Below are 26,349 nucleotides of genomic sequence, written 5' to 3' on the forward strand. Positions count from 1 at the left end.
CCCAGGTACAGACACACCTACCAGGACCTCCTCGTTACCCCAGGTACAGACACACACCTACCAGGACCTCCTCGTTACCCCAGGTACAGACACACACCTACCAGGACCTCCTCGTTACCCCAGGTACAGACACACACCTACCAGGACCGACTCGTTACCCCAGGTACAGACACACCTACCAGGACCTCCTCGTTACCCCAGGTACAGACACACAACTACCAGGACCTCCTTGTTACCCCAGGTACAGACACACCTACCAGGACCTCCTCGTTACCCCAGGTACAGACACACACCTCCCAGGACCTCCTCGTTACCCCAGGTACAGACACACACCTACCAGGACCGACTCGTTACCCCAGGTACAGACACACCTACCAGGACCTCCTCGTTACCCCAGGTACAGACACACACCTACCAGGACCTCCTTGTTACCCCAGGTACAGACACACCTACCAGGACCTCCTCGTTACCCCAGGTACAGACACACACCTACCAGGACCTCCTCGTTACCCCAGGTACAGACACACACCTACCAGGACCTCCTCGTTACCCCAGGTACAGACACACCTACCAGGACCTCCTCGTTACCCCAGGTACAGACACACCTACCAGGACCGACTCGTTACCCCAGGTACAGACACACCTACCAGGACCTCCTCGTTACCCCAGGTACAGACACACCTACCAGTACCTCCTCGTTAACCCAGGTACAGACACACTTACCAGGACCTCCTCGTTAACCCAGGTACAGACACACTTACCAGGACCTCCTCGTTTCCCCATGTACAGACACACCTACCAGTACCTCCTCGTTACCCCAGGTACAGACACACCTACCAGGACCTCCTCGTTACCCCAGGTACAGACACACCTACCAGGACGTCTCGTTACCCCAGGTACAGACACACACCTACCAGGACCTCCTCGTTACCCCAGGTACAGACACACCTACCAGTACCTCCTCGTTAACCCAGGTACAGACACACTTACCAGGACCTCCTCGTTACCCCATGTACAGACACACCTACCAGGACCTCCTTGTTACCCCAGGTACAGACACACCTACCAGGACCTCCTCGTTACCCCAGGTACAGACACACACCTACCAGGACCGCCTCGTTACCTCCGGTACAGACACACCTACCAGGACCTCGTTATCCCAGGTACAGACACACACCTACCAGGACCTCCTCATTACCCCAGGTACAGACACACCTACCAGGACATCCTCGTTACCCCAGGTACAGACACACACCTACCAGGACCGCCTCGTTACCCCAGGTACAGACACACACCTACCAGGACCGACTCGTTACCCCAGGTACAGACACACCTACCAGGACCTCCTCGTTACCCCAGGTACAGACACACACCTACCAGGACCGCCTTGTTACCCCAGGTACAGACACACCTACCAGGACCTCCTCGTTACCCCAGGTACAGACACACACCTACCAGGACCTCCTCGTTACCCCAGGTACAGACACACCTACCAGGACCTCCTCGTTACCCCAGGTACAGACACACCTACCAGGACCGACTCGTTACCCCAGGTACAGACACACCTACCAGGACCTCCTCGTTACCCCAGGTACAGACACACCTACCAGGACCGACTCGTTACCCCAGGTACAGACACACCTACCAGGACCTCCTCGTTACCCCAGGTACAGACACACCTACCAGGACCGACTCGTTACCCCAGGTACAGACACACCTACCAGGACCTCCTCGTTACCCCAGGTACAGACACACCTACCAGGACCGACTCGTTACCCCAGGTACAGACACACCTACCAGGACCTCCTCGTTACCCCAGGTACAGACACACCTACCAGGACCGACTCGTTACCCCAGGTACAGACACACCTACCAGGACCTCCTCGTTACCCCAGGTACAGACACACACCTACCAGGACCGCCTCGTTACCCCAGGTACAGACACACACCTACCAGGACCGACTCGTTACCCCAGGTACAGACACACCTACCAGGACCTCCTCGTTACCCCAGGTACAGACACACCTACCAGGACCGACTCGTTACCCCAGGTACAGACACACCTACCAGGACCTCCTCGTTACCCCAGGTACAGACACACACCTACCAGGACCGCCTCGTTACCCCAGGTACAGACACACACCTACCAGGACCGACTCGTTACCCCAGGTACAGACACACCTACCAGGACCTCCTCGTTACCCCAGGTACAGACACACCTACCAGGACCGACTCGTTACCCCAGGTACAGACACACCTACCAGGACCTCCTCGTTACCCCAGGCACTGACACACCCTAATCTCTTACCATCTCTGTTGTACTGTAGGTATGATGATCCGTCCACGGGGCGAGGCCATGGAGATCCTCTATAACACCAAGGACACAGAGAGCTTTGACATCTATGCCCAGACACTGAACAACTTCCTCGAATGTAAGCCGTTAATAAACAAAAAACATACATCGACTAAAACAATAAACATAACATTAATGACATCACACGTCCTCAGACCCACTTTTCCACCGTGTGCCGTGTTTTCCACCAGTACATAGAGTAGCCAACCAAATAGAAAGAGTAGCCAGCCAAGCTACTGGGTAAAAAAAACAATTGGTGGCCTTTGGTACATTCAACTGCCTTGATTTCAACTCAAATATAAAATTGATTGAATACTTTATCAAGTTTACCTCCCAGGTTGGAAAAATGTGTTGTTGTATTGTGTAGAATGACATGACTTTACAATTTAAATGACTGCAAATGTCGAAATTCAGTGTATTGTTAGTTGTTTTGAATATTGTCTAGACCTATATGATCTGGGGTATTTTCTGAGTAAGATAACCTTTTTGAACATTTAACCTGTCTTCTTTTGAGGTTAAAGTCTTATGTCAAGTAGAATTATGTATTTTATTCTAACAGAAAATAAAGTAAAGAGGCTGTGGTTTAGCTGTGTTTTTGTAGTGATAACCTAGCAAGAGGCTGTTATTTAGCTGTGATCACCTAGCAAGAGGCTGTTATTTAGCTGTGATCACCTAGCAAGAGGATGTTATTTAGCTGTGATCACCTAGCAAGAGGATGTTATTTAGCTGTCATCACCTAGCAAGAGGATGTTATTTAGCTGTGCTTTTGAAGTGATCACCAAGCTATAGGCTTTTTTTGTTAGCTGTGATCACCTAGCAACAGGGTGTTGTTTAGCTGTGATCACCTAGCAAGAGGCTTTTGTTTAGCTGTGTTTTTGTAGTGATCACCAAGCTAGAGGCTTCTTTTTTTAGCTGTGATCACCTAGCAACATGCTGTTGTTTAGCTGTGTTTTTGAAGTGATCACCAAGCTAGAGGCTTCTTTTTTTAGCTGTGATCACCTAGCAAGAGGCTATTGTTTAGCTGTGATCACCTAGCAACAGGCCGTTGTTTAGCTTTGATCACCTAGCAAGTGGCTGTTATTTAGCTGTGATAACCTAGCAACAGGCTGTTGTTTAGCTGTGATCACTTAGCAAGAGGATGTTGTTTAGCTGTGATCACCTAGCAAGAGGATGTTGTTTAGCTGTGTTTTTGTAGTGATCATCAAACAAGAGGATGTCGTTTTTTTTGTGATCACCAAGCAAGAGGATGTTGTTTAGCTGTGTTTTTGTAGTTATCACCAATTAACAGACTGTCGTTTAGGTGTGATCACCTAGCAACAGGCTGTTGTTTAGCTGTGATCACCAAGCTAGAGGCTTTTCTTTAGCTGTGGTCACCCAGCAACAGGCCGTTGTTTAGCTGTAATCACCTAGCAACAGGTGGTTGTTTCACTGTGATCACCTAGCAACAGGCTGTTGTTTAGCTGTGTTTTTGTAGTGATCACCTAGCAACATGCTGTTGTTTAGCTGTGTTTTTGTAGTGATCACCAAGCAAGAGGATGTCGTTTTTTTGTGATCACCAAGCAAGAGGATGTTGTTTAGCTGTGATCACCTTGCAAGAGGCTGTTATTTAGCTGTGTTTTTGTAGTGATCACCTAGCAACATGCGGTTGTTTAGCTGTGTTTTTGTAGTGATCACCAAGCAAGGGGCTGTTGTTTAGCTGTGATCACCTTGCAAGAGGTTGTTGTTTAGCTGTGTTTTTGTAGTGATCACCAAGCAAGAGGCTGTTATTTAGCTGTGATAACCTAGCAAGAGGCTGTTGTTTAGCTGTATTCACCAAGCTAGAGGCTTTGCTTTAGCTGTGATCACCAAGCAATAGGCCGTTGTTTAGCTCTGATCAACTGGCAACAGGGTGTTGTTAAGCTGTGATCACCTAGCAACAGGCTGTTGTTTAACTGTTATCACCAAGCTAGAGGCTTTTCTTTAGCTGTGATCACCCAGCAACAGGCCGTTGTTTAGTTGTAATCACCTAGCAACAGGTGGTTGTTTAGCTGTGATCACCTAGCAACAGGCTCTTCTTTAGCTGTATTCACCAAGCTAAAGGCTTTCCTTTAGCTGTGATCACCTAGCAACAGGCTCTTCTTTAGCTGTATTCACCAAGCTAAAGGCTTTCCTTTAGCTGTGATCACCCAGCAACAGGCCGTTGTTTAGTTGTAATCACCTAGCAACAGGTGGTTGTTTAGCTGTGATCACCTAGCAACAGGCTGTTCTTTAGCTGTGGTCACCCAGCAATAGGCCGTTGTTTAGCTGTAATAACCTAGAAACAGGTGGTTGTTTACCTGTGATCACCTAGCAACATGCTGTTGTTTAGCTGTGTTTTTGTAGTGATCATCAAGCAAGAGGCTGTCATTTAGCTGTGATCACCTAGCAACAGGCTGTTGTTTACCTGTGATCACCTAGCAACAGGCTGTTGTTTAGCTGTGTTTTTGTAGTGATCATCAAGCAAGAGGCTGTCATTTAGCTATGATGACCAAGCAAGAGGCTGTTGTTTACCTGTGATTACCAAGCAAGAGGCTGTTGTTTAGCTGTGTTTTTGTAGTGATCACCAAGCTAAAGGCTTTTTTTTAATAGCTGTGACCACCTAGAAACAGGCTGTTGTTTAGCTGTGATCACCTAGCAACAGGCTGTTGTTTTGCTGTGATTTTGTAGTGATCATCAAACAAGAGGATGTCGTTTAGCTGTGACACCAAGCAAGACGCTGTTGTTCAGCTTAGTTTTCGTAGTGATCACCAAGCTAGAGTTTTTTTTGTTGCTGTGATCACCTAGCAACAGACTGTTGTTTAGCTGTGATCACCTAGCAAGAGGCTGTTGTTTAGCTGTGTTTTTGTAGTGATCACCAAGCAAGAGACTGTCGTTTAGCTGTGATCAACCAGCAACAGGCCATTGTTTAGCTGTAATCACATAGCAACAGGTGGTTGTTTAGCTGTGTTTTTGTATTGATCACCAAGCAACAGACTGTCGAATAACTTCCGGCGCCGACAGAGATGGCCGCCTCGCTTCGCGTTCCTAGGAAACTATGCAGTTTTTTGTTTTTTTACGTGTTATTTCTTACATTAGTACCCCAGGTCATCTTAGGTTTCATTACATACAGTCGAGAAGAACTACTGAATATAAGATCAGCATCAACTCACCATCAGTACGACCAAGAATATGTTTTTCGCGACGCGGATCCTGTGTTCTGCCTTACAAACAGGACAACGGAGTGGATCCTATGCAGCGACCCAAAAAAACGACTCCGAAAGAGAGGGAAACGAGGCGGTCTTCTGGTCAGACTCCGGAGAAGGGCACAGCGCGCACCACTCCCTAGCATTCTTCTTGCCAATGTCCAGTCTCTTGACAACAAGGTTGATGAAATCCGAGCAAGGGTAGCATTCCAGAGGGACATCAGAGACTGTAACGTCCTTTGCTTCACTGAAACATGGCTCACTGGAGAGACGCTATCCGAAGCGGTGCAGCCAACGGGTTTCTCCACACATCGCGCAGACAGAAACAAACATCTTTCTGGTAAGAAGAGGGGTGGGGGCGTATGCCTCATGGCCAACGTGACATGGTGTGATGAAAGAAACATACAGGAACTCAAATCCTTCTGTTCACCTGATATAGAATTCCTCACAATCAAATGTAGACCGCATTATCTACCAAGAGAATTCTCTTCGATTATAATCACAGCCGTATATATCCCCCCCCAAGCAGACACATCGATGGCTCTGAACGAACTTTATTTAACTCTCTGCAAACTGGAAACAATTTATCCGGAGGCTGCATTCATTGTAGCTGGGGATTTTAACAAGGCTAATCTGAAAACAAGACTCCCCAAATTTTATCAGCATATCGATTGCGCAACCAGGGGAGGAAAGACCTTGGACCATTGTTACTCTAACTTCCGCGACGCATATAAGGCCCTGCCCCGCCCCCCTTTCGGAAAAGCTGACCACGACTCCATTTTGTTGATCCCTGCCTACAGACAGAAACTAAAACAAGAGGCTCCCACGCTGTCTGTCCAACGCTGGTCCGACCAAGCTGACTCCACACTCCAAGACTGCTTCCATCACGTGGACTGGGAGATGTTTCGTATTGCGTCAGATAACAACATTGACGAATACGCTGATTCGGTGTGCGAGTTCATTAGAACGTGCGTTGAAGATGTCGTTCCCATAGCAACGATTAAAACATTCCCTAACCAGAAACCGTGGATTGATGGCAGCATTTGTGTGAAACTGAAAGCGCGAACCACTGCTTTTAATCAGGGCAAGGTGTCTGGTAACATGACCGAATACAAACAGTGCAGCTATTCCCTCCGCAAGGCTATCAAACAAGCTAAGCGCCAGTACAGAGACAAAGTAGAATCTCAATTCAACGGCTCAGACACAAGAGGCATGTGGCAGGGTCTACAGTCAATCACGGACTACAGGAAGAAATCCAGCCCAGTCACGGACCAGGATGTCTTGCTCCCAGGCAGACTAAATAACTTTTTTGCCCGCTTTGAGGACAATACAGTGCCACTGACACGGCCTGCAACGAAAACATGCGGTCTCTCCTTCACTGCAGCCGAGGTGAGTAAGACATTTAAACGTGTTAACCCTCGCAAGGCTGCAGGCCCAGATGGCATCCCCAGCCGCGCCCTCAGAGCATGCGCAGACCAGCTGGCCGGTGTGTTTACGGACATATTCAATCAATCCCTATACCAGTCTGCTGTTCCCACATGCTTCAAGAGGGCCACCATTGTTCCTGTTCCCAAGAAAGCTAAGGTAACTGAGCTAAATGACTACCGCCCCGTAGCACTCACATCCGTCATCATGAAGTGCTTTGAGAGACTAGTCAAGGACCATATCACCTCCACCCTACCTGACACCCTAGACCCACTCCAATTTGCTTACCGCCCAAATAGGTCCACAGACGATGCAATCTCAACCACACTGCACACTGCCCTAACCCATCTGGACAAGAGGAATACCTATGTGAGAATGCTGTTCATCGACTACAGCTCGGCATTCAACACCATAGTACCCTCCAAGCTCGTCATCAAGCTCGAGACCCTGGGTCTCGACCCCGCCCTGTGCAACTGGGTACTGGACTTCCTGACGGGCCGCCCCCAGGTGGTGAGGGTAGGCAACAACATCTCCTCCCCGCTGATCCTCAACACTGGGGCCCCACAAGGGTGCGTTCTGAGCCCTCTCCTGTACTCCCTGTTCACCCACGACTGCGTGGCCACGCGCGCCTCCAACTCAATCATCAAGTTTGCGGACGACACAACAGTGGTAGGCTTGATTACCAACAACGATGAGACGGCCTACAGGGAGGAGGTGAGGGCCCTCGGAGTGTGGTGTCAGGAAAATAACCTCACACTCAACGTCAACAAAACTAAGGAGATGATTGTGGACTTCAGGAAACAGCAGAGGGAACACCCCCCTATCCACATCGATGGAACAGTAGTGGAGAGGGTAGCAAGTTTTAAGTTCCTCGGCATACACATCACAGACAAACTGAATTGGTCCACTCACACAGACAGCATCGTGAAGAAGGCGCAGCAGCGCCTCTTCAACCTCAGGAGGCTGAAGAAATTTGGCTTGTCACCAAAAGCACTCACAAACTTCTACAGATGCACAATCGAGAGCATCCTGGCGGGCTGTATCACCGCCTGGTATGGCAACTGCACCGCCCTCAACCGTAAGGCTCCAGAGGGTAGTGAGGTCTGCACAACGCATCACCGGGGGCAAACTACCTGCCCTCCAGGACACCTACACCACCCGATGTCACAGGAAGGCCATAAAGATCATCAAGGACATCAACCACCCGAGCCACTGCCTGTTCACCCCGCTATCATCCAGAAGGCGAGGTCAGTACAGGTGCATCAAAGCTGGGACCGAGAGACTGAAAAACAGCTTCTATCTCAAGGCCATCAGACTGTTAAACAGCCACCACTAACACTGAGTGGCTGCTGCCAACACACTGACACTGACTCAACTCCAGCCACTTTAATAATGGGAATTGATGGGAAATGATGTAAATATATCACTAGCCACTTTAAACAATGCTACCTTATATAAATGTTACTTACCCTACATTATTCATCTCATATGCATACGTATATACTGTACTCTATATCATCGACGGTATCCTTATGTAATACATGTATCACTAGCCACTTTATACTATACTATGCCACTTTGTTTACATACTCATCTCATTTGTACATACTGTACCCGATACCATCTACTGTATCTTGCCTATGGTGCTCTGTACCATCACTCATTCATATATCCTTATGTACATATTCTTTATCCCCTTACACTGTGTACAAGACAGTAGTTTTGGAATTGTTAGTTAGATTACTTGTTATTACTGCATTGTCGGAACTAGAAGCACAAGCATTTCGCTACACTCGCATTAACATCTGCTAACCATGTGTATGTGACAAATAAAATTTGATTTGATTTGTCGTTTAGCTGTGATCAACCAGCAACAGGCCATTGTTTAGCTATAATCACATAGCAACAGGTGGTTGTTTAGCTGTGTTTTTGTATTGATCACCAAGCAAGAGGCTGTTATTTAGCTGTGTTTTTGTAGTGATTATCAAGCAAGAGGCTGTTGTTTAGCTGTTTTTTTGTAGTGATCACCAAGCAACAGACTGTTGTTTACCTGTGATCACCTAGCAACAGGCTGTTGTTTAACTGTGATCACCAAGCAAGAGGCTGTTGTTTAGCTGTGTTTTTGTAGTGATCATCAAGCAAGAGGCTGTCATTTAACTGTGATCACCTAGCAACAGGCCGTTGTTCAGCTGTGATCACCTAGCAACAGGCTGTTGTTTAGCTGTGATCACCTAGCAACAGGCTGTTGTTTAACTGTGATCATCAAGCAAGAGGCTGTCATTTAGCTATGATTACCAAGCAAGAGGCTGTTGTTTAGCTGTGTTTTTGTAGTGATCACCAAGCTAAAGGCTTTTTTTTTTAGCTGTGACCACCTAGAAACAGGCTGTTGTTTAGCTGTGATCACCTAGCAAGAGGCTGTTATTTAGCTGTGTTTTTGTAGTGATCACCAAGCAACAGACTGTCGTTTAGCTGTGATCAACCAGCAACAGGCCGTTGTTTAGCTGTAATCACATAGCAACAGGTGGTTGTTTAGCTGTGTTTTTGTAGTGATCACCAAGCAAGAGGCTGTTATTTAGCTGTGTTTTTGTAGTGATCACCAACCAACAGACTGTCGTTTGAGATTCCCAAAGATTGGAAAGCAGCTGCGGTCATCCCCCTCTTCAAAGGGGGGGACACTCTTGACCCAAACTGCTACAGACCTATATCTATCCTACCATGCCTTTCTAAGGTCTTCGAAAGCCAAGTCAACAAACAGATTACCGACCATTTTGAATCTCACCATACCTTCTCTGCTATGCAATCTGGTTTCAGAGCTGGTCATGGGTGCACCTCAGCCACGCTCAAGGTCCTAAACGATATCTTAACCGCCATCGATAAGAAACATTACTGTGCAGCCGTATTCATTGATCTGGCCAAGGCTTTCGACTCTGTCAATCACCACATCCTCATCGGCAGACTCAACAGCCTTGGTTTCTCAAATGATTGCCTCGCCTGGTTCACCAACTACTTCTCTGATAGAGTTCAGTGTGTCAAATCGGAGGGTCTGTTGTCCGGACCTCTGGCAGTCTCTATGGGGGTGCCACAGGGTTCAATTCTTGGACCGACTCTCTTCTCTGTATACATCAATGAGGTCGCTCTTGCTGCTGGTGAGTCTCTGATCCACCTCTACGCAGACGACACCATTCTGTATACTTCCGGCCCTTCTTTGGACACTGTGTTAACAACCCTCCAGGCAAGCTTCAATGCCATACAACTCTCCTTCCGTGGCCTCCAATTGCTCTTAAATACAAGTAAAACTAAATGTATGCTCTTCAACCGATCGCTACCTGCACCTACCCGCCTGTCCAACATCACTACTCTGGACGGCTCTGACTTAGAATACGTGGACAACTACAAATACTTAGGTGTCTGGTTAGACTGTAAACTCTCCTTCCAGACCCATATCAAACATCTCCAATCCAAAGTTAAATCTAGAATTGGCTTCCTATTTCGCAACAAAGCATCCTTCACTCATGCTGCCAAACATACCCTTTTAAAACTGACCATCCTACCAATCCTCGACTTTGGCGATGTAATTTACAAAATAGCCTCCAATACCTAGCAACAGGCCTTTGTTTAGCTGTGATCACCTAGCAACAGGCTGTTGTTTAGCTGTGTTTTTGTAGTGATCACCAAGCAAGAGGCTTTCATTTAGCTGCGTTTTTGTAGTGATCACCAAGCAACAGATTGTCGTTTAGCTGTGATAACCTAGCAAGAGGCTGTGTTTTGCTGTATTCACCAAGCTAGAGGCTTTCCTTTAGCTGTGATTACCAAGCTAGAGGCTTTTCTTTAGCTGTGATCACCCAGCAACAGGCTGTTGTTTAGCTGTAATCACATAGCAACAGGTGGTTGTTTAGCTGTGTTTTTGTAGTGATCACCAAGCAAGAGGCTGTTATTTAGCTGTGTTTTTGTAGTGATCACCAAGCAACAGACTGTCGTTTAGGTGTGATCACCTAGCAACAGGCTGTTGTTTAACTATGATCACCAAGCAAGAGGCTGTTGTTTAGCTGTGATCACCTAGCAACAGGCTGTTGTTTAGCTGTGTTTTTGTAGTGATCACCAAGCTAGAGGCTTTCCTTTAGCTGTGATCACCTAGCAACAGGCCGTTGTTCAGCTGTGATCACCTAGCAACAGGCTGTTGTTTAGCTGTGATCACCTAGCAACAGGCTATTGTTTAACTGTGATCACCAAGCAAGAGGCTGTTGTTTAGCTGTGTTTTTGTAGTGATCACCAAGCAAGAGGCTGTTGTTTAGCTGTGATCACCTAGCAAGTGGATGTTGTTTAGCTGTGATCACCAAGCTAGCAGCTTTTCTTTAGCTGTGATCACCTAGCAACCGGCTGTTGTTTAGCTGTGTTTTTGTAGTGATCACCTAGCAACATGCTGCTGTTTAGTTGTGTTTTTGTAGTGATCACCAAGCAAGAGGCTGTTGTTTAGCTGTGATCATCTAGCAACAGGCTGTTGTTTAGCTGTGATTCCTAGCAACAGGCTGTTGTTTAGCTGTGATCACCTAGCAACAGGCCATAGTTTAGCTGTGATCACCAAGCAAGAGGCTGTTGTTTAGCTGTGATCACCTTGCAACAGGCTGTTTTTTTTAGCTGTGATCACCTTGCAACATGCTGTTGTTTAGCTGTGATCACCTAGCAACATGCTGTTGTTTAGCTGTGATCACCTAGCAACAGGCTGTTGTTTAGCTGTGTTTTTGTAGTGATCACCAAGCTAGAGGCTTTCCTTTAGCTGTGATCACCTAGCAACAGGCCGTTGTTCAGCTGTGATCACCTAGCAACAGGCTGTTGTTTAGCTGTGATCACCTAGCAACAGGCAATTTTTTAACTGTGATCACCAAGCAAGAGGCTGTTGTTTAGCTGTGTTTTTGTAGTGATCATCAAGCAAGAGGCTATCATTTTGCTATGATGACCAAGCAAGAGGCTGTTGTTTAGCTGTGTTTTTGTAGTGATCACCAAGCAAGAGGCTGTTGTTTAGCTGTGATCACCTAGCAAGTGGATGTTGTTTAGCTGTGATCACCAAGCTAGAAGCTTTTCTTTAGCTGTGATCACCTAGCAACCGGCTGTTGTTTAGCTGTGTTTTTGTAGTGATCACCTAGCAACATGCTGCTGTTTAGCTGTGTTTTTGTAGTGATCACCAAGCAAGAGGCTGTTGTTTAGCTGTGATCATCTAGCAACAGGCTGTTGTTTAGCTATGATGACCTTGCAACAGGCTGTTGTTTAGCTGTGATTCCTAGCAAGAGGCTGTTGTTTAGCTGTGATCACCAAGCAAGAGGCTATTCTTTACCTTTGATCACCTAGCAACAGGCTGTTGTTTAGCTGTGATCACCTAGCAACAGGCCATAGTTTAGCTGTGATCACCAAGCAAGAGGCTGTTGTTTAGCTGTGTTTTTGTAGTGATTATCAAGCAAGAGGATGTTGTTTAGCTGTGATCACCTAGCCAGAGGCTGTTGTTTAGCTGTGATCACCTTGCAACAGGCTGTTTTTTTTAGCTGTGATCATCTAGCAACAGGCTGTTGTTTAGCTGTGATCACCTAGCAACAGGCTGTTGTTTAGCTGTGATCACCAAGCTAGAGGCTTTTCTTTAGCTGTGATCACCCAGCAACAGGCCGTTGTTTAGCTGTAATCACATAGCAACAAGTGGTTGTTTAGCTGTGATCACCAAGCAAGAGGCTGTTGTTTAGCTGGGTTTTTGTAGTGATCATCAAGCAAGAGGATGTTGTTTAGCTGTGATCACCTAGCAAGAGGCTGTTGTTTAGCTGTGATCACCTTGCAACAGGCTGTTTTTTTTTTAGCTGTGATCACCTAGCAACAGGCTGTTGTTTAGCTGTGATCACCTAGCAACAGGCTGTTGTTTAGCTGTGATCACCAAGCTAGAGGCTTTTCTTTAGCTGTGATCACCCAGCAACAGGCCGTTGTTTAGCTGTAATCACATAGCAACAAGTGGTTGTTTAGCTGTGATCACCAAGCAAGAGGCTGTTGTTTAGCAGTGTTTTTGTAGTGATCACCAAGCATGAGGCTGTTGTTTAGCTGTAATCACCAATCTAGAAGCTTTTCTTTAGCTGTGATCACCTAGTAACAGGCTGTTGTTTAATTCTGTTTTTGTAGTGATCACCTAGCAAGTGGCTGTTGTTTAGTTGTGATCACCAAGCTAGAAGCTTTTCTTTAGCTTTGATCACCTAGCAACAGGCTGTTGTTTAGCTATGATCACCTAGCAACATGCTGTTGTTTAGCTGTAATCACCAAGCTAGAAGCTTTTCTTTAGCTGTGATCACCTAGTAACAGGCTGTTGTTTAATTCTGTTTTTGTAGTGATCACCTTGCAACATGCTGTTGTTTAGCTGTGTTTTTGTAGTGATCACCTAGCAAGTGACTGTTGTTTAGCTGTGATCACCAAGCTAGAAGCTTTTCTTTAGCTGTGATCACCTAGTAACAGGCAGTTGTTTAATTCTGTTTTTGTAGTGATCACCTTGCAACATGCTGTTGTATAGCTGTGTTGTTGTAGTGATCACCTAGCAAGTGACTGTTGTTTAGCTTTGATCACCTAGCAACAGGCTGTTGTTTAGCTATGATCACCTAGCAACATGCTGTTGTTTAGCTGTAATCACCAAGCTAGAAGTTTTTCTTTAGCTGTGATCACCTAGCAACAGGCTGTTGTTTAGCTGTGTTTTTGTAGTGATCACCAAGCAAGAGGTTGTTGTTTAGCTGTGATCATCTAGCAACAGGCTGTTGTTTAGCTGTGATCACCTAGCAACAGGCTGTTGTTTAACTGTGATCACCTTGCAAGAGGTTATTGTTTAGCTGTGTTTTTGTAGTGATCATCAAGCGAGAGGCTGTCATTTAGCTATGATGACCAAGCAAGAGGCTGTTGGTTAGCTGTGTTTTTGCAGTGATCACCAAGCAAGAGGCTGTTGTTTAGCTGTGATCACCTAGCAAGAGGCTGTTGTTTAGCTGTGATCACCTAGCAACAGGCTGTTGTTTAGCTGTGTTTTGTAGTGATCACCTAGCAACATGCTGTTGTTTAGCTATGTTTTTGTAGTGATCACCAAGCAAGAGGCTGTTGTTTAGCTGTGATCACCTAGCAACAGGCTGTTGTTTAGCTGTGTTTTGTAGTGATCACCTAGCAACATGCTGTTGTTTAGCTATGTTTTTGTAGTGATCACCAAGCAAGAGGCTGTTGTTTAGCTATGATGACCAAGCAAGGGGTTGTTGTTTAGCTGTGTTTTTGTAGTCATCACCAAGCAAGAGGCTGTTGTTTAGCTGTGATCACCTAGCAACAGGCTGTTGTTTAGCTGTGATCACCAAGCAAGAGGCTGTTGTTTAGCTGTGATCACCTAGCAACAGGCTTTTGTTTAGCTGTGATCACCTAGCAACAGGCTGTTGTTTAGCTATGATGACCTTGCAACAGGCTGTTGTTTAGCTGTGATCACCTAGCAACATGCTGTTGTTCAGCTGTGTTTTTGTAGTGATCATCAAGCAAGAGGCTGTCATTTAGCTATGATGACCAAGCAAGAGGCTGTTGTTTAGCTGTGTTTTTGTAGTGATCACCAAGCAAGAGGTTGTTGTTTAGCTGTGTTTTTGTAGTGATCACCAAGCAAGAGGCTGTTGTTTAGCTGTGATCACCTAGCAACAGACTGTTGTTTAGCTGTGTTTTTGTAGTGATCACCAAGCAAGAGGTTGTTGTTTAGCTGTGATCATCTAGCAACAGGCTGTTGTTTAGCTGTGATCACCTAGCAACAGGCTGTTGTTTAGCAGTGTTTTTGTAGTAATCACCAAGCAAGAGGCTGTTGTTTAGCTGTGATCACCTAGCAACAGGCTGTTGTTTAGCTGTGATCACCTAGCAACATGCTGTTGTTTAGCTATGATGACCTTGCAACAGGCTGTTGTTTAGCTGTGATTCCTAGCAAGGGGCAGTTGTTTAGCTGTGATCACCAAGCAAGAGCCTATTCTTTAGCTTTGATCACCTAGCAACAGGCTGTTGTTTAGCTATGATAACCTAGCAACATGCTGTTGTTTAGCTGTAATCACCAAGCTAGAAGCTTTTCTTTAGCTGTGATCACCTAGTAACAGGCTGTTGTTTAATTCTGTTTTTGTAGTGATCACCTTGCAACATGCTGTTGTATAGCTGTGTTTTTGTTGTGATCACCTAGCAAGTGACTGTTGTTTAGCTTTGATCACCAAGCTAGAAGCTTTTCTTTAGCTGTGATCACCTAGCAACAGGCTGTTGTTTAGCTGTGTTTTTGTAGTGATCACCAAGCAAGAGGTTGTTGTTTAGCTGTGATCATCTAGCAACAGGCTGTTGTTTAGCTGTGTTTTTGTAGTGATCACCAAGCAAGAGGTTGTTGTTTAGCTGTGATCATCTAGCAACAGGCTGTTGTTTAGCTGTGATCACCTAGCAACAGGCTGTTGTTTAACTGTGATCACCTTGCAAGAGGTTATTGTTTAGCTGTGTTTTTGTAGTGATCATCAAGCGAGAGTCTGTCATTTAGCTATGATGACCAAGCAAGAGGCTGTTGTTTAGCTGTGTTTTTGTAGTGATCACCAAGCAAGAGGTTGTTGTTTAGCTGTGTTTTTGTAGTGATCACCAAGCAAGAGGCTGTTGTTTAGCTGTGATCACCTAGCAAGAGGCTGTTGTTTAGCTGTGATCACCTAGCAACAGGCTGTTGTTTAGCTGTGTTTTTGTAGTGATCACCTAGCAACATGCTGTTGTTTAGCTGTGTTTTTGTAGTGATCACCAAGCAAGAGGCTGTTGTTTAGCTGTGATCATCTAGCAACATGCTGTTGATTAGCTGTGATCACCTAGCAACAGGCTGTTGTTTAACTGTGATCGCCTTGCAAGAGGTTGTTGTTTAGCTGTGTTTTTGTAGTCATCACCAAGCAAGAGGCTGTTGTTTAGCTGTGATCACCTAGCAACAGGCTGTTGTTTAGCTGTGATCACCTAGCAACAGGCTGTTGTTTAGCTATGATGACCTTGCAACAGGCTGTTGTTTAGCTGTGATCACCTAGCAACAGGCTGTCGTTTAGCTGTGATCACCTAGCAACAGGCTGTTGTTTAGCTGTGATCACCTAGCAACATGCTGTTGTTTAGCTATGATGACCTTGCAACAGGCTGTTGTTTAGCTGTGATCACCTAGCAAGAGGCTGTTGTTTCATTCTGTTTTTGTAGTGATCGCCTAGCAACATGCTTTTGTTTAGCTATGATGACCTTGCAACAGGCTGTTGTTTAGCTGTGCTTTTGTAGTGATCATCAAGCAAGAGGCTGTCATTTAGCTATGATGACCAAGCAAGTGGCTGTGTTTTAGCTGTGATCACCAAGCTAGAAGCTTTTCTTTAGCTGTGATCACCTAGCAACAGGCTGTTGTTTAGCTGTGTTTTTGTAGTGATCACCTAGCAATAGGTGGTTGTTTAGCTGTGTTTTTGTAGTGATCACCAAGCAAGAGGCTGTTGTTTAGCTGTGATCACCTAGCAACAGGCTGTTGTTTAGCTGTGATCACCTAGCAACAGGCTGTTGTTTAGCAGTGTTTTTGTCGTAATTACCAAGCAAGAGGCTTTTGTTTAGCTGTGATCACCTAGCAACAGGCTGTTGTTTAGCTGTGATCACCTAGCAACATGCTGTTGTTTAGCTATGATGACCTTGCAACAGGCTGTTGTTTAGCTGTGTTTTGTAGTGATCACCTAGCAACATGCTGTTGTTTAGCTATGTTTTTGTAGTGATCACCAAGCAAGAGGCTGTTGTTTAGCTATGATGACCAAGCAAGGGGTTGTTGTTTAGCTGTGTTTTTGTAGTCATCACCAAGCAAGAGGCTGTTGTTTAGCTGTGATCACCTAGCAACAGGCTGTTGTTTAGCTGTGATCACCAAGCAAGAGGCTGTTGTTTAGCTGTGATCACCTAGCAACAGGCTTTTGTTTAGCTGTGATCACCTAGCAACAGGCTGTTGTTTAGCTATGATGACCTTGCAACAGGCTGTTGTTTAGCTGTGATCACCTAGCAACATGCTGTTGTTCAGCTGTGTTTTTGTAGTGATCATCAAGCAAGAGCCTGTCATTTAGCTATGATGACCAAGCAAGAGGCTGTTGTTTAGCTGTGTTTTTGTAGTGATCACCAAGCAAGAGGTTGTTGTTTAGCTGTGTTTTTGTAGTGATCACCAAGCAAGAGGCTGTTGTTTAGCTGTGATCACCTAGCAACAGGCTGTTGTTTAGCAGTGTTTTTGTAGTAATCACCAAGCAAGAGGCTGTTGTTTAGCTGTGATCACCTAGCAACAGGCTGTTGTTTAGCTGTGATCACCTAGCAACATGCTGTTGTTTAGCTATGATGACCTTGCAACAGGCTGTTGTTTAGCTGTGATTCCTAGCAAGGGGCAGTTGTTTAGCTGTGATCACCAAGCAAGAGCCTATTCTTTAGCTTTGATCACCTAGCAACAGGCTGTTGTTTAGCTATGATAACCTAGCAACATGCTGTTGTTTAGCTGTAATCACCAAGCTAGAAGCTTTTCTTTAGCTGTGATCACCTAGTAACAGGCTGTTGTTTAATTCTGTTTTTGTAGTGATCACCTTGCAACATGCTGTTGTATAGCTGTGTTTTTGTTGTGATCACCTAGCAAGTGACTGTTGTTTAGCTTTGATCACCAAGCTAGAAGCTTTTCTTTAGCTGTGATCACCTAGCAACAGGCTGTTGTTTAGCTGTGTTTTTGTAGTGATCACCAAGCAAGAGGTTGTTGTTTAGCTGTGATCATCTAGCAACAGGCTGTTGTTTAGCTGTGTTTTTGTAGTGATCACCAAGCAAGAGGTTGTTGTTTAGCTGTGATCATCTAGCAACAGGCTGTTGTTTAGCTGTGATCACCTAGCAACAGGCTGTTGTTTAACTGTGATCACCTTGCAAGAGGTTATTGTTTAGCTGTGTTTTTGTAGTGATCATCAAGCGAGAGTCTGTCATTTAGCTATGATGACCAAGCAAGAGGCTGTTGTTTAGCTGTGTTTTTGTAGTGATCACCAAGCAAGAGGTTGTTGTTTAGCTGTGTTTTTGTAGTGATCACCAAGCAAGAGGCTGTTGTTTAGCTGTGATCACCTAGCAAGAGGCTGTTGTTTAGCTGTGATCACCTAGCAACAGGCTGTTGTTTAGCTGTGTTTTTGTAGTGATCACCTAGCAACATGCTGTTGTTTAGCTGTGTTTTTGTAGTGATCACCAAGCAAGAGGCTGTTGTTTAGCTGTGATCATCTAGCAACATGCTGTTGATTAGCTGTGATCACCTAGCAACAGGCTGTTGTTTAACTGTGATCGCCTTGCAAGAGGTTGTTGTTTAGCTGTGTTTTTGTAGTCATCACCAAGCAAGAGGCTGTTGTTTAGCTGTGATCACCTAGCAACAGGCTGTTGTTTAGCTGTGATCACCTAGCAACAGGCTGTTGTTTAGCTATGATGACCTTGCAACAGGCTGTTGTTTAGCTGTGATCACCTAGCAACAGGCTGTCGTTTAGCTGTGATCACCTAGCAACAGGCTGTTGTTTAGCTGTGATCACCTAGCAACATGCTGTTGTTTAGCTATGATGACCTTGCAACAGGCTGTTGTTTAGCTGTGATCACCTAGCAAGAGGCTGTTGTTTCATTCTGTTTTTGTAGTGATCGCCTAGCAACATGCTTTTGTTTAGCTATGATGACCTTGCAACAGGCTGTTGTTTAGCTGTGCTTTTGTAGTGATCATCAAGCAAGAGGCTGTCATTTAGCTATGATGACCAAGCAAGTGGCTGTGTTTTAGCTGTGATCACCAAGCTAGAAGCTTTTCTTTAGCTGTGATCACCTAGCAACAGGCTGTTGTTTAGCTGTGTTTTTGTAGTGATCACCTAGCAATAGGTGGTTGTTTAGCTGTGTTTTTGTAGTGATCACCAAGCAAGAGGCTGTTGTTTAGCTGTGATCACCTAGCAACAGGCTGTTGTTTAGCTGTGATCACCTAGCAACAGGCTGTTGTTTAGCAGTGTTTTTGTCGTAATTACCAAGCAAGAGGCTTTTGTTTAGCTGTGATCACCTAGCAACAGGCTGTTGTTTAGCTGTGATCACCTAGCAACATGCTGTTGTTTAGCTATGATGACCTTGCAACAGGCTGTTGTTTAGCTGTGTTTTGTAGTGATCACCTAGCAACATGCTGTTGTTTAGCTATGTTTTTGTAGTGATCACCAAGCAAGAGGCTGTTGTTTAGCTATGATGACCAAGCAAGGGGTTGTTGTTTAGCTGTGTTTTTGTAGTCATCACCAAGCAAGAGGCTGTTGTTTAGCTGTGATCACCTAGCAACAGGCTGTTGTTTAGCTGTGATCACCAAGCAAGAGGCTGTTGTTTAGCTGTGATCACCTAGCAACAGGCTTTTGTTTAGCTGTGATCACCTAGCAACAGGCTGTTGTTTAGCTATGATGACCTTGCAACAGGCTGTTGTTTAGCTGTGATCACCTAGCAACATGCTGTTGTTCAGCTGTGTTTTTGTAGTGATCATCAAGCAAGAGGCTGTCATTTAGCTATGATGACCAAGCAAGAGGCTGTTGTTTAGCTGTGTTTTTGTAGTGATCACCAAGCAAGAGGTTGTTGTTTAGCTGTGTTTTTGTAGTGATCACCAAGCAAGAGGCTGTTGTTTAGCTGTGATCACCTAGCAACAGGCTGTTGTTTAGCAGTGTTTTTGTAGTAATCACCAAGCAAGAGGCTGTTGTTTAGCTGTGATCACCTAGCAACAGGCTGTTGTTTAGCTGTGATCACCTAGCAACATGCTGTTGTTTAGCTATGATGACCTTGCAACAGGCTGTTGTTTAGCTGTGATTCCTAGCAAGGGGCAGTTGTTTAGCTGTGATCACCAAGCAAGAGCCTATTCTTTAGCTTTGATCACCTAGCAACAGGCTGTTGTTTAGCTATGATAACCTAGCAACATGCTGTTGTTTAGCTGTAATCACCAAGCTAGAAGCTTTTCTTTAGCTGTGATCACCTAGTAACAGGCTGTTGTTTAATTCTGTTTTTGTAGTGATCACCTTGCAACATGCTGTTGTATAGCTGTGTTTTTGTTGTGATCACCTAGCAAGTGACTGTTGTTTAGCTTTGATCACCAAGCTAGAAGCTTTTCTTTAGCTGTGATCACCTAGCAACAGGCTGTTGTTTAGCTGTGTTTTTGTAGTGATCACCAAGCAAGAGGTTGTTGTTTAGCTGTGATCATCTAGCAACAGGCTGTTGTTTAGCTGTGTTTTTGTAGTGATCACCAAGCAAGAGGTTGTTGTTTAGCTGTGATCATCTAGCAACAGGCTGTTGTTTAGCTGTGATCACCTAGCAACAGGCTGTTGTTTAACTGTGATCACCTTGCAAGAGGTTATTGTTTAGCTGTGTTTTTGTAGTGATCATCAAGCGAGAGTCTGTCATTTAGCTATGATGACCAAGCAAGAGGCTGTTGTTTAGCTGTGTTTTTGTAGTGATCACCAAGCAAGAGGTTGTTGTTTAGCTGTGTTTTTGTAGTGATCACCAAGCAAGAGGCTGTTGTTTAGCTGTGATCACCTAGCAAGAGGCTGTTGTTTAGCTGTGATCACCTAGCAACAGGCTGTTGTTTAGCTGTGTTTTTGTAGTGATCACCTAGCAACATGCTGTTGTTTAGCTGTGTTTTTGTAGTGATCACCAAGCAAGAGGCTGTTGTTTAGCTGTGATCATCTAGCAACATGCTGTTGATTAGCTGTGATCACCTAGCAACAGGCTGTTGTTTAACTGTGATCGCCTTGCAAGAGGTTGTTGTTTAGCTGTGTTTTTGTAGTCATCACCAAGCAAGAGGCTGTTGTTTAGCTGTGATCACCTAGCAACAGGCTGTTGTTTAGCTGTGATCACCTAGCAACAGGCTGTTGTTTAGCTATGATGACCTTGCAACAGGCTGTTGTTTAGCTGTGATCACCTAGCAACAGGCTGTCGTTTAGCTGTGATCACCTAGCAACAGGCTGTTGTTTAGCTGTGATCACCTAGCAACATGCTGTTGTTTAGCTATGATGACCTTGCAACAGGCTGTTGTTTAGCTGTGATCACCTAGCAAGAGGCTGTTGTTTCATTCTGTTTTTGTAGTGATCGCCTAGCAACATGCTTTTGTTTAGCTATGATGACCTTGCAACAGGCTGTTGTTTAGCTGTGCTTTTGTAGTGATCATCAAGCAAGAGGCTGTCATTTAGCTATGATGACCAAGCAAGTGGCTGTGTTTTAGCTGTGATCACCAAGCTAGAAGCTTTTCTTTAGCTGTGATCACCTAGCAACAGGCTGTTGTTTAGCTGTGTTTTTGTAGTGATCACCTAGCAATAGGTGGTTGTTTAGCTGTGTTTTTGTAGTGATCACCAAGCAAGAGGCTGTTGTTTAGCTGTGATCACCTAGCAACAGGCTGTTGTTTAGCTGTGATCACCTAGCAACAGGCTGTTGTTTAGCAGTGTTTTTGTCGTAATTACCAAGCAAGAGGCTTTTGTTTAGCTGTGATCACCTAGCAACAGGCTGTTGTTTAGCTGTGATCACCTAGCAACATGCTGTTGTTTAGCTATGATGACCTTGCAACAGGCTGTTGTTTAGCTGTGTTTTGTAGTGATCACCTAGCAACATGCTGTTGTTTAGCTATGTTTTTGTAGTGATCACCAAGCAAGAGGCTGTTGTTTAGCTATGATGACCAAGCAAGGGGTTGTTGTTTAGCTGTGTTTTTGTAGTCATCACCAAGCAAGAGGCTGTTGTTTAGCTGTGATCACCTAGCAACAGGCTGTTGTTTAGCTGTGATCACCAAGCAAGAGGCTGTTGTTTAGCTGTGATCACCTAGCAACAGGCTTTTGTTTAGCTGTGATCACCTAGCAACAGGCTGTTGTTTAGCTATGATGACCTTGCAACAGGCTGTTGTTTAGCTGTGATCACCTAGCAACATGCTGTTGTTCAGCTGTGTTTTTGTAGTGATCATCAAGCAAGAGGCTGTCATTTAGCTATGATGACCAAGCAAGAGGCTGTTGTTTAGCTGTGTTTTTGTAGTGATCACCAAGCAAGAGGTTGTTGTTTAGCTGTGTTTTTGTAGTGATCACCAAGCAAGAGGCTGTTGTTTAGCTGTGATCACCTAGCAACAGACTGTTGTTTAGCTGTGTTTTTGTAGTGATCACCTAGCAATAGGTGGTTGTTTAGCTGTGTTTTTGTAGTGATCACCAAGCAAGAGGCTGTTGTTTAGCTGTGATCACCTAGCAACAGGCTGTTGTTTAGCTGTGATCACCTAGCAACAGGCTGTTGTTTAGCAGTGTTTTTGTCGTAATTACCAAGCAAGAGGCTTTTGTTTAGCTGTGATCACCTAGCAACAGGCTGTTGTTTAGCTGTGATCACCTAGCAACATGCTGTTGTTTAGCTATGATGACCTTGCAACAGGCTGTTGTTTAGCTGTGTTTTGTAGTGATCACCTAGCAACATGCTGTTGTTTAGCTATGTTTTTGTAGTGATCACCAAGCAAGAGGCTGTTGTTTAGCTATGATGACCAAGCAAGGGGTTGTTGTTTAGCTGTGTTTTTGTAGTCATCACCAAGCAAGAGGCTGTTGTTTAGCTGTGATCACCTAGCAACAGGCTGTTGTTTAGCTGTGATCACCAAGCAAGAGGCTGTTGTTTAGCTGTGATCACCTAGCAACAGGCTTTTGTTTAGCTGTGATCACCTAGCAACAGGCTGTTGTTTAGCTATGATGACCTTGCAACAGGCTGTTGTTTAGCTGTGATCACCTAGCAACATGCTGTTGTTCAGCTGTGTTTTTGTAGTGATCATCAAGCAAGAGGCTGTCATTTAGCTATGATGACCAAGCAAGAGGCTGTTGTTTAGCTGTGTTTTTGTAGTGATCACCAAGCAAGAGGTTGTTGTTTAGCTGTGTTTTTGTAGTGATCACCAAGCAAGAGGCTGTTGTTTAGCTGTGATCACCTAGCAACAGGCTGTTGTTTAGCAGTGTTTTTGTAGTAATCACCAAGCAAGAGGCTGTTGTTTAGCTGTGATCACCTAGCAACAGGCTGTTGTTTAGCTGTGATCACCTAGCAACATGCTGTTGTTTAGCTATGATGACCTTGCAACAGGCTGTTGTTTAGCTGTGATTCCTAGCAAGGGGCAGTTGTTTAGCTGTGATCACCAAGCAAGAGCCTATTCTTTAGCTTTGATCACCTAGCAACAGGCTGTTGTTTAGCTATGATAACCTAGCAACATGCTGTTGTTTAGCTGTAATCACCAAGCTAGAAGCTTTTCTTTAGCTGTGATCACCTAGTAACAGGCTGTTGTTTAATTCTGTTTTTGTAGTGATCACCTTGCAACATGCTGTTGTATAGCTGTGTTTTTGTTGTGATCACCTAGCAAGTGACTGTTGTTTAGCTTTGATCACCAAGCTAGAAGCTTTTCTTTAGCTGTGATCACCTAGCAACAGGCTGTTGTTTAGCTGTGTTTTTGTAGTGATCACCAAGCAAGAGGTTGTTGTTTAGCTGTGATCATCTAGCAACAGGCTGTTGTTTAGCTGTGTTTTTGTAGTGATCACCAAGCAAGAGGTTGTTGTTTAGCTGTGATCATCTAGCAACAGGCTGTTGTTTAGCTGTGATCACCTAGCAACAGGCTGTTGTTTAACTGTGATCACCTTGCAAGAGGTTATTGTTTAGCTGTGTTTTTGTAGTGATCATCAAGCGAGAGTCTGTCATTTAGCTATGATGACCAAGCAAGAGGCTGTTGTTTAGCTGTGTTTTTGTAGTGATCACCAAGCAAGAGGTTGTTGTTTAGCTGTGTTTTTGTAGTGATCACCAAGCAAGAGGCTGTTGTTTAGCTGTGATCACCTAGCAAGAGGCTGTTGTTTAGCTGTGATCACCTAGCAACAGGCTGTTGTTTAGCTGTGTTTTTGTAGTGATCACCTAGCAACATGCTGTTGTTTAGCTGTGTTTTTGTAGTGATCACCAAGCAAGAGGCTGTTGTTTAGCTGTGATCATCTAGCAACATGCTGTTGATTAGCTGTGATCACCTAGCAACAGGCTGTTGTTTAACTGTGATCGCCTTGCAAGAGGTTGTTGTTTAGCTGTGTTTTTGTAGTCATCACCAAGCAAGAGGCTGTTGTTTAGCTGTGATCACCTAGCAACAGGCTGTTGTTTAGCTGTGATCACCTAGCAACAGGCTGTTGTTTAGCTATGATGACCTTGCAACAGGCTGTTGTTTAGCTGTGATCACCTAGCAACAGGCTGTCGTTTAGCTGTGATCACCTAGCAACAGGCTGTTGTTTAGCTGTGATCACCTAGCAACATGCTGTTGTTTAGCTATGATGACCTTGCAACAGGCTGTTGTTTAGCTGTGATCACCTAGCAAGAGGCTGTTGTTTCATTCTGTTTTTGTAGTGATCGCCTAGCAACATGCTTTTGTTTAGCTATGATGACCTTGCAACAGGCTGTTGTTTAGCTGTGCTTTTGTAGTGATCATCAAGCAAGAGGCTGTCATTTAGCTATGATGACCAAGCAAGTGGCTGTGTTTTAGCTGTGATCACCAAGCTAGAAGCTTTTCTTTAGCTGTGATCACCTAGCAACAGGCTGTTGTTTAGCTGTGTTTTTGTAGTGATCACCTAGCAATAGGTGGTTGTTTAGCTGTGTTTTTGTAGTGATCACCAAGCAAGAGGCTGTTGTTTAGCTGTGATCACCTAGCAACAGGCTGTTGTTTAGCTGTGATCACCTAGCAACAGGCTGTTGTTTAGCAGTGTTTTTGTCGTAATTACCAAGCAAGAGGCTTTTGTTTAGCTGTGATCACCTAGCAACAGGCTGTTGTTTAGCTGTGATCACCTAGCAACATGCTGTTGTTTAGCTATGATGACCTTGCAACAGGCTGTTGTTTAGCTGTGTTTTGTAGTGATCACCTAGCAACATGCTGTTGTTTAGCTATGTTTTTGTAGTGATCACCAAGCAAGAGGCTGTTGTTTAGCTATGATGACCAAGCAAGGGGTTGTTGTTTAGCTGTGTTTTTGTAGTCATCACCAAGCAAGAGGCTGTTGTTTAGCTGTGATCACCTAGCAACAGGCTGTTGTTTAGCTGTGATCACCAAGCAAGAGGCTGTTGTTTAGCTGTGATCACCTAGCAACAGGCTTTTGTTTAGCTGTGATCACCTAGCAACAGGCTGTTGTTTAGCTATGATGACCTTGCAACAGGCTGTTGTTTAGCTGTGATCACCTAGCAACATGCTGTTGTTCAGCTGTGTTTTTGTAGTGATCATCAAGCAAGAGGCTGTCATTTAGCTATGATGACCAAGCAAGAGGCTGTTGTTTAGCTGTGTTTTTGTAGTGATCACCAAGCAAGAGGTTGTTGTTTAGCTGTGTTTTTGTAGTGATCACCAAGCAAGAGGCTGTTGTTTAGCTGTGATCACCTAGCAACAGACTGTTGTTTAGCTGTGTTTTTGTAGTGATCACCTAGCAACAGGTGGTTGTTTAGCTGTGTTTTTGTAGTAAACACCAAGCAAGAGGCTGTTGTTTAGCTGTGATCACCTAGCAACAGGCTGTTGTTTAGCTGTGATCACCTAGCAACAGGCTGTTGTTTAGCAGTGTTTTTGTAGTAATCACCAAGCAAGAGGCTGTTGTTTAGCTGTGATCACCTAGCAACAGGCTGTTGTTTAGCTGTGATCACCTAGCAACATGCTGTTGTTTAGCTATGATGACCTTGCAACAGGCTGTTGTTTAGCTGTGATTCCTAGCAAGGGGCAGTTGTTTAGCTGTGATCACCAAGCAAGAGCCTATTCTTTAGCTTTGATCACCTAGTAACAGGCTGTTGTTTAATTCTGTTTTTGTAGTGATCACCTTGCAACATGCTGTTGTATAGCTGTGTTTTTGTTGTGATCACCTAGCAAGTGACTGTTGTTTAGCTTTGATCACCAAGCTAGAAGCTTTTCTTTAGCTGTGATCACCTAGCAACAGGCTGTTGTTTAGCTGTGTTTTTGTAGTGATCATCAAGCGAGAGTCTGTCATTTAGCTATGATGACCAAGCAAGAGTCTGTTGTTTAGCTGTGTTTTTGTAGTGATCACCAAGCAAGAGGTTGTTGTTTAGCTGTGTTTTTGTAGTGATCACCAAGCAAGAGGCTGTTGTTTAGCTGTGATCACCTAGCAAGAGGCTGTTGTTTAGCTGTGATCACCTAGCAACAGGCTGTTGTTTAGCTGTGTTTTTGTAGTGATCACCTAGCAACATGCTGTTGTTTAGCTGTGTTTTTGTAGTGATCACCAAGCAAGAGGCTGTTGTTTAGCTGTGATCATCTAGCAACATGCTGTTGATTAGCTGTGATCACCTAGCATCAGGCTGTTGTTTAACTGTGATCGCCTTGCAAGAGGTTGTTGTTTAGCTGTGTTTTTG

General features: G+C 44.8%; 1 protein-coding gene across 1 annotated transcript in view; it reads left to right on the forward strand.

Moving 5' to 3' along the window:
* The window catches only part of atp1b2a (ATPase Na+/K+ transporting subunit beta 2a), a 124,437-nt gene that overhangs the window by 23,797 nt on the left and 74,291 nt on the right, over positions 1 to 26,349 (forward strand). The window contains exon 3 of the mRNA XM_036986989.1: positions 2,328 to 2,432. Within this exon, the coding sequence (XP_036842884.1) occupies positions 2,328 to 2,432 (105 nt within the window). The remainder of the gene's footprint in view (positions 1 to 2,327; positions 2,433 to 26,349) is intronic.

Source organism: Oncorhynchus mykiss, chromosome 9 (assembly GCF_013265735.2).
Source record: "Oncorhynchus mykiss isolate Arlee chromosome 9, USDA_OmykA_1.1, whole genome shotgun sequence".
Taxonomy (NCBI): Eukaryota; Metazoa; Chordata; class Actinopteri; order Salmoniformes; family Salmonidae; genus Oncorhynchus; species Oncorhynchus mykiss.